This window comes from Tenrec ecaudatus, chromosome 9 (genome assembly GCF_050624435.1).
Source record: "Tenrec ecaudatus isolate mTenEca1 chromosome 9, mTenEca1.hap1, whole genome shotgun sequence".
NCBI classification, from domain to species: Eukaryota; Metazoa; Chordata; class Mammalia; order Afrosoricida; family Tenrecidae; genus Tenrec; species Tenrec ecaudatus.
Window position 1 is genome coordinate 92874244 of NC_134538.1, and position 13246 is coordinate 92887489.

The following is a 13246-nucleotide window of genomic DNA, read 5'->3' on the forward strand; positions in this document are numbered from 1 at the left end:
AAAAAAATCACTTTGACCAGCGAGAACCCTCCCAAGCCATGCCACTGGGTGCACTAGCACAGAGCCTGCTGCTGTTTGCTTGCCTAGCTGAAACACTGAGTACTGCAAAAGCTCCCCCTGCAGAGCTCTTTTCCATCCTTTTTTCTTTTCTTTCTTTCTTTCTTTCTTTCTTTCTTTCTTTCTTTCTTTCTTTCTTTCTTTCTCTGTCTTTCTTTCTCTCTCTCTCTCTCTCTCTCTCTCTCTCTCTCTCTCTTTCTTTCTTTCTTTCTTTCTTTCTTTCCTTTCTTGTACTCCCTTGCAATACCTTAATAGAAACATCGACAGTATTTGTGTTCTTGAAACATTGTCATAATATTTTTTATTTTCACAGTATTAGGTCCTTATTATCTCTCTGAGTTATCAGTTGTTTACCAAGACATGTGTGTTTTTCAATCTTTTGTTTGATAACTCCACATAAATATTATCCAGAAAGCTTTCATTGCTAAATAAATCTTTAACAAGTGTGTGTGTGTGTGTGTGTGTGTGTGTGTGTGTTTCGGGGGAGGGGGTGTTTAGTTGCATAAAACCTGTAAGAACTTTTCTGTCATGTGCCATTTATTTTAATTATTGCTATAAGGGAACTATAATGATATATTTTTTCTTTTGCTTTTTATTCACTTCCGTTTTAAAGTAGCCAATCCTAAAAAGATATAATACATAGTGAGTACTGGCATGGAGGCAATGATCACATCATCTAACTTTGGGGGGACATAGACAACAGAAAATTAAGCAAGAATTACTCTAGCTAAGAACATAGATGTTTGATTCCTTAGAGTATAATGTTACATTTTAATTTATAATTCTGGTAAGATATTACCAATATTGATGAAATGAAATATATTGGTAGAATGAAAATATAGGCTTCCTTCTGTTCAGTCCTATCTATTTAGGCACTATAGTAGCACATTTGTTGCAGAAAAAAAATATTTCAAAACAAGAAACAGTTGTTGGGGAGTATGACATGAACTGCAATGCAGTATGAGGGCAATCTGTCCAATGCTTTATGAAAATGAGCAACGTTCATATCCTTTTGTTTTATGAGACATATACCAACTATGTGAGACAATTTGCAAAATGACAAAGTGTTTTGATGAATTATGGAAATGATTATATTAACCACTTGTTTATACATGTATATTTCTTAAAATAAAATGGAATCTTAAGTTGTACATGCAAATATTTGCTCTGTTTTTGCCTTTTATTCCAATCCCACTTAAATAAAAAAATATTGAGATGACTTATAAAGAACTCTAGGGAAGAACATTGTATATTTCATTGAAAATTTATGCACTAATGTCTCCCATCAGAGAGTTCTTCTTTAATTAGAAATATGCTATCACATTCTGAAAAATCATCACTATTCACTGGCTGTATTGTTGCACCATTAGCAGTTATTTTTTTATGACCTGTCACTTTGTGATATGTTAGCAAAGTGTAAGTTTTGGAAGTAATTTCCTTTGGCTGGAGGCACTTAATTATGTCATATACACTATATGTTTTATTGACTATGTTTTAATATTTTATTTGTTTATTTTTTATGCCCTTCATGCCCTCAAATTATTGTAGACAGCCTATTTTAATTATAATAATGTTGGTTCATGTACTCAGAGATGGCCCAGATTTTTCTGCCCCATCCAAAAGAACAGCATGCAGAACGGAAAATGGTACTTGTTTTTCTCTGATTCTCATACCATATTTCTAATTACGTGTTTTGCAGAGGTTAATATTATGTGGGCTGGCCACCAAACACACCACAGCTCTGAAGACTATAACTTATCCACAGCATTGAGACAATCTGTCTTGCAAATATATACTTCCTGGGTAAGTTGTATGCCATTGAATTACGGTGATTATATATTTTTTCAAGTCTAACTGTTTCTATTTGCACTCTCCAAACTATCAGAAGACATTGAACTGGAGAGCTTCTTTACCTGCATGACCATAGGCACAAGAAGCTAGTGGTCTTGACCAATAGCTGTCTTCCAGTTGCCTCTAACCATTAACCGGGAGGTATTTATATGGCAAAGTGAGCAAGTGACTGCTTTTCTTTTATGTTCTTGTCAACTAGGAAGGCGGTGTCAAGACAATTGCTCTTAATTCAAACAGATGTACACAAAGATTTCATTACACATGTTAACAAACAAACTGAAGATCATAATTTCTATTTCCACAGGTCCAAGTAAAATCTACTAGGACCCTTTGTTTTTGTTATTCTATTAGAGCAATCTATATGATCCTCAACAAAAGTTGGGCTCTAAGGTATCTCCACACAGGAATGTGACAGTAATAATGGATTGTAGGACCAACCTTGAGTTTTAGGGTTCTTCCTGGTCTGCTGTGCAATCTTGATTCGTTTTATAATTTCCTTCATGTGTTACTACCCTCACATTACTACCCTCACTTAACTCTTCCCGGTGATCCAAAATACATGATGACTACATGGATGCTGAACATTGAACTAGAAATTCAGAATTATGACTTTAAAGGATATTTAATCCAAATGTTATTTGTTGCTTAAGGATTAAGGGATCATACGTATTAGTATAATCATAGTTTGCAACATTTTTTGATATCATTGTTTTAATGTATATGTCCCTTATATGACAGAAAGGACTCCTGGTCTACTAACCAATCAAGTCGGAAGTTCAAACCCAGTAGCACCTTTCAGGAGAAAGATGATGCCATCGACTTTCCAAGACCTTTACACCCTTGGCAGCCTTGGGGAGCAGCTTTGCTCTTTTCTATAGCATGTCCAGGTGTCAGAGTCCATTAGATGGCAGAGGGGGCTTGTACCAGATGATTTTCTAAGATATTTTTACTTATCAACTCCTCTGAGCCTCAGAACAACATTAAGCCCTAGTTGAACTCTGAGTTTTGAAACCATGGTACCAAGTCCATAGTTAAAGTCACACAGCTGGTAAAAGGAATGTAGAACTTCAAACAATGCAGTCTGACTTCAGAGTCCCTACATTTAATACTTACAGTTTGTAAACTTATTGCCTCTGTATTTTTCTCAGATATGTATATTTTTGACCCCCCTTCCTCCCTTAAATAGTTGCATATGATGCTAAATCCAATATTATTTCTATCAGAGAACTGGAGATCAGGGAGGTTAATTACAAATCTTATAAGAGAAAACAAACAAACAACCAGAAACTTCAAGCCCTATGTTTCTGAACAAACGGAAAGTTATAAAGTCATATAAACTAACCAAATATCAGTATAGTTAATCTCACACTGCAAGCTTGCACATCACTATCCAGAATGTTAGAAAAAAACCCATCCTCATCTCCATTACCCAAGATACACATGCCATTGTTTACTGTTTTAAGCAATAGTGATAGAAAATAAAGTTGTTCTTTATCCCCTATCACTTGTGCTGATTTTAAAAGGGGTGCGTAGCTCACGTGTGAACTAGTATTAGAGGGAGGCTCGTGAAGGGTGAGAGCAAAGCTGTCCCCCTCCCTCCTAAAGAAGCAGCTGCACTCTGGAGCCTTTCATGTTCCTTGGCAATAATAGACCAGGTGTGTGGCTGGTTAAATAATGATCCTGGAAATAGTCACTCTCTCCTGAGTCACATATTTCTGTTTCCATCAGATCAACTCAGCCCTCAGCAGTTGCGTTTGTCATGAGACATCCTAGAAAAAGGAATATACCTGTGTTTGAGGATGCACCAGGGAAATCAGCACAGCCAGTGAATGATTTACCTGTGGAGAAAATTTTTATTAGGCCATTTTAGATTTTAGCATTAGAAGGAATCCTAGAGATAACATATTTGTTCTTTCAGAACAAAAACCCAAACAAACAAACCAGACCATCTGAGGAGCCATTGTATCACATAGGATTGAGCATTCCTGGTTTGGAGCTTGACTCCTGACCCTGGACTCCAATAGATGCAAAAGTCAATTCCAGGTTCACCCACATCTTGATTCAAACGTAATTTTCCTTTATAAACTGTCAGTGGTGCATGCGCATTTCTGGATCTGGATCCTTTATAGTATCTCACTGCCACGGGGTAGATATCTACTCATAGTGAGCCTATAGGGTAAACCAGAATTGCCCCTGCGAATTTCTGAGAGTGTAACTGCGATGGGAGAAGAAAGCCCTGTCTGTTCTACAGACCAGCTAGTGGTTTCAAACAGCAGACCTTGTGGATCCCAGCCCAACAGGTAACCACTACACCACTAGGGTTCTTTGTAGTAGGCAGGATAAATCGTTTACATGTCAGCGATTGCTAGAAGTTTGAGGGTGGTCCGTTGCCAGGCATGAAAAGCACAGAGCAGATTTCAAGTCTATTCATTTGATCTGATTTGTTGCAAAATTTCCCTTCAGTACTATTATGTAGGAAATATAATTCAGCAGTTACCCAGGTAACAATATATTTTAGAGTGAGTAATAAATGAGAACAATCCAACTCCCCGGAAACTATCACCATGCCCTGCGCATTTTGCAGCCCGTTTTAAGCTGGGATTTGAAGATTGATTACCCATCCCAAAGCAGCTGTAACATATTAGGTGCCATTTTAAACAAAACTTAAATATCATAGACCGACATTTGTTATTCTGTATGCCGCCTCAGGCAGCCAAGCGCTTCATGTCATCGTAATTAATATGGTGGCTTGGGGATGGCATTCTTCCACTTGGAAAATAATGAAACAAAGCAGGACGGACGGCTGGTGGCGGGGAGCGTTGCTTCAGGGTCACCCCACCAGCCACAGGGTGCACTGCTCCGGAGAGTTGTGGGCTGTCCGTTTGAAGGAAGCCCATTCCCGGATCTTTTCGTTTGCTCATGAGAGGCATAGGACAACACTGAAAGCCCGAGTGTCAAGATATAGATTTTAAAAAGACAACACAACTACACACAGATATCTAGGTTTGCATCCTCAGGGCCCCTGTGGATTGTAGCTGTCTCCTCTGGAAAGGTCGCGTCCTCGTGGCCTAGTGGGTCCCACACGGGCTGCCGAACGCCAGCTCAGGATTTCGAAACCATCCGCTGCTGCCGGGGCAGACATGAGACTTGCTCCTTCCATACAGGCTGGCGGGCTTGCTGGTCTTCTTCCCTAAATATCACCACCAAGAACCCCCTAAGAGGCAGTTCTACGCTGCCCTATGGGATGGCTATGAGTTAGACTGGACTGGAGAGTGTGTGCCTCTAGAAGTACATTCAAGCTGACTGTCAGCAGTAGGCATTTGGTTCTCCCATGTCACGAAGCAGGACTGCCCCGTGGGTTTTCTTGGCTGTGACCTTTACAGAAACCAGGTCAGCGGGTCCTTCTCCTGAAGAGCTGGCCAGTGAGTCCATCAGCCAGCGAGCGCTTGGGTAGCAGCGTGCAGCAGCAGGCCTTCTTCCTGGGACCCCAAGGGCAACCTACAGGAGGGTCTTGGTCAATACCATTTTTATTTGGCAGGTCTTTTACAGGACACAGCCATTTCAGCATAGCTTCAACTCTAAATCCAGCATAACTCCTATCGGATCAAGTTAAACAGACCTGGAGCTTTGAGAAAAGAATGTGAATCATCGCATTCCTACCTCTTCAGGCTCTGGCCTCACCTCCCTCACACATTTCATCTCTCACGATTTTCCATTCTCGCTTTCTCTCTAGTTGCCTCACTCTGCCGTGCCTGCCTCAGTGTTTTGGTAGTTCATTGTGCAAACTCTTCACTCTGCCTAGAGCATTCTTTACATTGAGGTCTGATTAGTAGCTGCTGCAAGATTCAGTGCGTTCCTCTTGTTAAGGTCACTTTCTCACTAGGCCCATGCCTCTTTTGTTCTCCCAGCCATGTCTTGCATATCTCCCTAATAGTGCCTGTTATTTTCCATTCTGGTGTTTTATGCTATTCTGTAAACTTTAAGGAAAATGAGTCCAGGATTATTTTACTCTTGAATGTACCCTCATTATGCACAAGGTGTTAGATGCAGGGTCAGTGTTTAACAAATGCACATCCCATGAATTACTGAAAAGAAATTCATAGCTGTCAAAATGTGTTCAGGGAGCTTTCCAGCCTGGTCCCCGGCACCATGGCTCCACTAAGAAGCTTGGGGAGAAGAACGGCTGTTTGGCTTTCAGGAGGTGGTGAGCAGAGAGCATGCCATCCACATTCACAAGCGCATCCAGGGCGTGGGCTTCAAGGAACATGCATCCTTGGGTGCTGAAGGAGATTAGGAAGTTTTCCATGAAGGAGATGGGGACACCAGATGTAGGAATCAACACCAGGCTCAGCAAAGCTGCCTGGGCCAAAGGAATCATACTGTCTCCATGTGCAGTTGTCCAGGAAACGCAATGAGGATGAAGAGTCTCCAAACTAGCTCTACCTATTGGTTACCTATGTGCCTGTCACTTTCAGAAACCTACAGTCAATGTGGATGAACTCCAGTGGCTGATGATCTAATCAAGGTTTTAAAACTGCAAAAATAAATGTGTTCAGGAAAATATTTTGCTAAATTAACTAGGGTAAAATCAATGATAATGGCACAATGTACGAACACATTAATTCATCATTCAAGATTTCTTTTATTTCATAGCTCATAAAGAAACAGAGCATAGGATAAACATTTTGGAATTTTTGATCATAGTTTATTGTTTTAACAATCTCACCAGCATACAGTTCACACATCATGTACTTCAATCACATCAATAGAAGTTGTGTGACCATCACTAGAATCAATTCCAGGGCATTTCTTCATCCTTGTACCTGTTGTTTGCTCCCCATTTCCTGTCAGCCTCCCCTGTAATGTCCTTCTGAATCCATCAATCCGGTTATTGTCTGATTAGTTTACCTATTCAGACAAAATCAACACAGAATCTAAATAAATGTGGTCCAACAACAACACAATGGAACAAAGAAAAACTTCAATGGATAACAAAGCAGAGAATGTTACCATTTAGAGCAATTCTGCATTGCGTCAAGAGGGAGATTACTGACGAGGTGTCACGATTTGACCTAACCATGATTGCAGCAATACATCTGCCGTGTATTCTGACTGGTAATAGGTCTTTCCCATACCTGGTCTGTAGTCAGAGGGCTGACTACACCCAGGGGCTTAAGCCAAATGGGGGCCCGGCAAGTGATTTCACATCTTTCACTGTAACCCGCAGCCTTCGGAAAACAGGGTGTTTAGAATTTAAGCTCCAATACCATTCCCTTCTCCAAGTTTGAATTCGATGGTTTACAGTTCTGCACATACACACACACACACACACACACACACACGCTGAGGTGCTTCTAGCATGTGGATATTGCTAATGCCCGTGTAGATGGCTCCTTGTTTTAAGACAGCTCTTTCAGACCCCAGAAGCGATTCGTTCTGATAGCCAGGCACCATTTACTTTCTCCACTACACTTCGCTGCAGCACCCATATCTTAAGTCATCGCTTCATGGAGATGGGTCAGAGCATAGGATAAATATTAAAATATTATACCTCTTATAATCATCTGCATGTTAGCATATTTTATATGATATTAGTATTAAATGCAAAATAATATGTCTATTCCAAGAACTGACAAGTACTGAACCTAGTTTAAAGTTTTTTTCGGCTCTGAATTTCTCCTAATGATTAAATTTATTTTCTGTAAAGCTTATGTTTAAATTAATTTTAAAAGATTGAAAATATATGTTTATATCATATCAATCTAAAAAAGTAAATAATACCCTTCCTCAAAAGAGTAAAATGTAGTTATATAAAATTATTTAAATCAGAAAATATATGATATCTGGTAATCTTATTTCTAATATTTAAAATTAATTATATACATATACTTATACATATACATAGTGCATTCAGGAAGCAGTAAAAATCAATTGATTAAAAATATAAGGTAGTTTGGGTTCCAAACCTAGCTCAGTTATTAACTGGCTGTTTCATCTAGAACTAATCAATTAATTTCTGAGTCTTACTGAATACATGAACAAAATGGAACCCTTAATGTTTGCTTTACTTTTTCATGGGGTTATTTAAAAGATTATATTTTCAAAATGAATGTAAAGTTCTTTTAAATATTCCAAATGTAATTCACATTGGAAATATTCCAAATATAATTCCAAATGTAATGCATATACTGCTTTTTGTTTCGCTCAGAGGCACCTGTAGTGAAATCTCAGATCTTTTTCATTACATAGCATCCCCTGACAAACTACATAAGTAAAGTCCATTCTTCAACAGATGGGAGTTGGAGTTACATAAAGATGAATGTGAACATATAAAGACCTAGGAACTATCATATTTGATGTAATGTGCTTGAATGCACTGGGGATAAAATCCCCATAATTCTATGTCACAGAAAGCATGCCTTAAACCCCCCATGAAGTAAAGAAACAAACTTCTTATAGGACACTGTGTCAGGACTCCACGGCATCCCGTCACCAGCCTCATCTGTCATTCAAAAGCAGCTAATATGACAAAGTTTATATCCACTCTTTAAAAAAATAAGACTTAGGGTTTTTTTGTGTGCCAGTGAAAGCCTTGATTCATTCATCCAGATCCTCAATTCTAGCATGAGTCAGAAAAATGGAATTGTTCAGGAGCTTATTTCGTCGTATGGAAATTTGGTAAAAATAAGTTATTCTATCATTTTTGGCGTTTTACTTTAGTCATTTTACCCCTTGTAATGAAAGGATCTATAAGTGGGAAAAAATGAAGCAGCAAAGCATCATTATCTATTTTCACTTTCTAAAATGTACAACTGACTTAAATATTCAGGCTTCTTTACATGTCATTGTTCTTGGTCTGAGAAACATATTAATGCATTTGTTCCATTGTTGGGGTAAGGGAGTCCCCAATTATCGAATGGGTCCTCAGGAGCAGCGATTGTGCGATTATGGAAAATATTAAAGAAGGGAAGGGAGTGGGGCACAGGGGCTCCTCGTCCCATGACTGGACTGAGAAAGCGAATGTATTTTCCAATGGGTAGATATAATGAGGCTAACAGATTGTTCATAGGCATCCACGTCATACAACTAACATAGAACCTAGTCATTGGGTAATATTATAAGCAGGTCACACAATAAACCAGCAATGAGTTGTCCTCTTCTTGACGTAGGGCACGTTGACCTCTACCCCCACTGAGACCTTCCCCAGGGTAGTAATCTCTGGTCAGAATCAGCAAGAGATGTCAACACAGAATTTGCTATACTTTCCAGTGGGTTGGCTATGGAACCAGAGAACCAAACACAGAAAAGGTTCATCCCTTATGGTAGCTCTTTTTAAGACTGTTCCTTAATAGAGAATTATTGCTGGAGGCACATTATTCGGCCTGGAGAATGTGTATTTGAAAATATTTCTACCTTGGAACAATGGAGATCTTTCTCAAAGTAGGGATAGTAATCCATACACATGGTTGTGAGTGTAACCAGCAAGGTCAAATTCTTTTGATCAAGTCCTCAGTTTACCATCCTCCATACACATTGTTGGTCTGCAGGACCAGTTGTGATGACAGAACTCAGGACCCAAAGATGAATAAAATGAGTTTCTGTTCTTGGGGCGCTCCGTTTCTTTAGAGGGAGTTGACCTAGCCAATAGCCAATTGAAACTCAGGAATTGTAAGGTTTTCGAGAAGTGGTATCCCTGAGAACTACTCTGGGCCATGGGATGCTAGACAGAAGAAATGATGTTTGAGCAAATCTGAATGAAAAGTAAAATTTAGCCATAGATGTGCTTGCAAACAAGATATGAGTTAGATGGCAAAGTTTATGAAGCATACAATTATGGGAAATCTAGCCTACATTTAGGAAATAGCTATTAAAATATATGATAAGAGTAGAGTTAGCTTTAGATGTAGACTCGAGGGAGGTGGAATAGGCAAAAGGAGAAATGGACACTAGTAAAATCAGACTGGAGGGACAGGCCCATATTATTTAAAAACAAGGCTTTTTTGAGAAAACAAGCACTTATTCCAATTATGCCATTTAAGAAGATGTTTCAGGATAGAGATAAGGATTCTTTATCTGTGGGCAGGCGAATTGATTCTGTCAGTTTTAATCATCAATTTAAGGAATTTCAGATATGACCCTTATATTTTCAACTCCTAATATCTCCTGTCTTAAAGAAAAAAAAATTAATGGTTTTCCTCAAAGATAAAAATAAATGAGAACCCTAAAAGTTTAGACTTTAGTAAAAGTTAATTAAATATTTGACCTATTAAAATATATTATAAATAAATCTTAGAGCTCAAAACATTTTTAATTCCTTCCAAATAATTGTACATTGAAATTTTATTAATTTTGTTTCAGAGTTTACACATTTGAACCTCATGGACTACTATCCTCCCCTAACTCCTGCTTTTTGTCTGGTGATTTTATTCCTGACCTCATCTAACCTAAGATGTTTAATTTCCACGATTCTCTGGCAAACATTTCCCACATCCTTCTGTTACATCTGCCCTGAAATCCCCAAGCAGAGCGTGAATCCGGTTGTCTACCTTCCCCACTCCCACACCCAGGCCACTGAGCACTGTGGAATGAAGTCCTTCAGCTCCAGCTGGTCAGTGTGGCGCCCCTCCATGCATGGTTTCCAGACTCAGCTGGACTCTCAATGCCAAATCAAGCTGTAAACATGAACTGAATTTTTCTCTGTTTCCTCTGTCTTACATTGTAGAAACCTTCGCAAAATGTAGCGGTGTCTTCATGATAGTTTAGAAACTGATGCCTTTTCTGTCAGCAATGAAAGTCATTTACATTTTTGGAGAGAAATATGCATTTTTCTAGTTTCTGTCTCTAGAATTCTGTTCATGCTTTTTCAGAGAGACTTATAAATTCATAATTGAAAATGCTTTCTTATCTCTATTTTTTTAAAACATTTTATTAAGGGCTCATACAACTCTTATCACAATCCATACATATACATACATCAATTGTATAAAGCACATCTGTACATTCTTTGCCCTAATCATTTTCTTTTTTTTTTCCTTTCCTTTTTTTACATTTTATTAGGGGCTCATACAACTCTTATCACAATCCATACATATACATACATCAATTGTATAAAGCACATCCGCACATTCCCTGCCCCAATTATTCTCAAAGCATTTGCTCTCCACTTAAGCCCTTTGCATCAGGTCCTCTTTTTTTTTTCCATCCGTCCCCACTCCCCCCTCCTTCATGTGCCCTTGGTAATTTATACATTGTTATTTTGTCATATCTTGCCCGATCCGGAGTCTCCCCTTCCCCCCTTCTCTGCTGTCGATCTCCCAGGGAGGAGGTCACATGTGGATCCTTGTAATCAGTTCTCCATTTCCAACCCACTCACCCTCCACTCTCCCAGCATTGCCCCTCACACCCTTGGTCCTGAAGGTATCATCCACCCTGGATTCCCTGTGCCTCCAGCCCTCATATGTACCAGTGTACAACCTCTGCCCTATCCAGCCCTGCAAGGTAGAATTCGGATCATGGTAGTTGGGGGGAGGAAGCATCCAGGATCTGGGGGAAAGCTGTGTTCTTCATTGGAACTACCTCACACCCTGACTGACCCATCTCCTCTCCTAAACCCCTCTATGAGGGGATCTCCAGTGGCCGACACTTGAGCCTTGGGTCTCCACTCTGCTCTTCCCTCTTCATTCAATATGATATATATACATACACACATATATACACATATACACACATATGGTATATACACACACATATATACATATATGTACATCTTTTTCTTTTTTTTTGCATGATGCCTTATACCTGGTCCCTTTGGCACCTCGTGATCGCACTGGCTGGTGTGCTTCTTCCATGTGGGCTTTGTTGCTTCTGAGCTAGATGGCTGCTTGTTCACCTTCAAGCCTTTAAGACACCAGACACTATCTCTTTTGATAGCCGGGCACCATCAGCTTTCTTCATCACACTTGCTTATGCACCCATTTGTCTTCAGCGATCCTATCATGGAGGTGTGCAGCTAATAGTATGATTTTTTGTTCTTTGATGCCTGGTAACTGATCCCTTCGGGACCACTCGATCACACAGGCAATATTTGTGGCTCTTAACCTGGTCTAATCCTGTTTGTTGACTCTGGTCTTATCATGTTTCATCTCTTGGATTTTGCTCAATCACCAACTAAACATTGGTCCTTCCATTTAACCGGCTCATTCTATAGATACAATAAGAATATTAAGTGTCATAATTTGGAAACAAATAAACCAACAAATAACTCCTTTCAGCTGCTTTTTCTACTCAAAGAAAGCTTTTCATTCCTGGTCTTAGGGAAAGAGATAAGTAAGTAACTCTTACCTCTATTACATTACTCTATCTAAGTGATCCTTAAATTTAATGTAGTTTCGATTTTATGCCTATAAATCCAGTCAGTATCCGTGGTGGTTACATAATCTGTCAGCTTGGGAGGGGTGGAGTCTAGCCTGGCAATCAAATCATAGCCAATGAGGCCTCTGTGTGGGCATGGCCTTCTTCTGAGGATTCTGGGAACTCCCATCTTCTTCCCTGAACATGGGGCTCCCCCTCTCTGCTACATATTCCTGTTGACAAGCCAACTGGAGCTGTACTGATGGCAGCCAGAGCCTTTGAGCTGGAGGAGCCACGTGGAGACCTCTGCAGGGCTGAGATGCTTCCCCCACCATGGTATCCACAAGACTTTCCATCCACTGGCCTGTGAGCTTACTGCATTTGTCATCATTGCATGTGTTTCTTGAGTCTGAAGAGGAATTTATAGACTGGTATGGGACATATGGGCTACTGTCAGACTTATTGACTTAATCTGGAATGTTTTCTCAATATACAATAGCTCTCCTTTATAAAGCTCTTTCTTAAGCACATATGAATGTCTATGAACTTGTTTCTCTAGTCCACCTGGATGAACACAGTATCATTATGTATCTCATGATTTACTTGAACTCTCTTGGAAGCTGTTAAGTCCTTCTTAATATCTGTTGCTATCTCTGATGACATCAGGCACAGAATCTTTCCTACTTCTGTGACTTTCCTCTTTGTTTGTTTGTTTGTTTTCCCTGGCTGCATAAGGAGTCGCTGTATACTGATACCATAACCTTGCTTGCTGAAAGTGAGAAGGACTTGAAGCACTTGCTGATGGAGATCCAGGATTGTAGCCTTCAGTATGGATTGCAACCCATTTAAAGAAAACTAAAATCCTCACAACTGGACTAATAAGCAAAACCTTGACAAAATGGAGAATGATTGAAGTTGTCAATGATTCCATCTTGTTTGAATCCACAATCTATGCTCTTGAAAACACAAGACTTCTTTAATTATGAAA

The 13246-nt window shown here is 39.4% G+C and overlaps 1 protein-coding gene across 1 annotated transcript in view; it reads left to right on the forward strand.

Moving 5' to 3' along the window:
- AGMO (alkylglycerol monooxygenase) overlaps positions 1-13246 on the forward strand; it is a 385138-nt gene that overhangs the window by 149729 nt on the left and 222163 nt on the right. The window contains exon 4 of the mRNA XM_075557337.1: positions 1757-1860. Coding sequence (XP_075413452.1) covers positions 1757-1860 — 104 coding nt within the window. The remainder of the gene's footprint in view (positions 1-1756; positions 1861-13246) is intronic.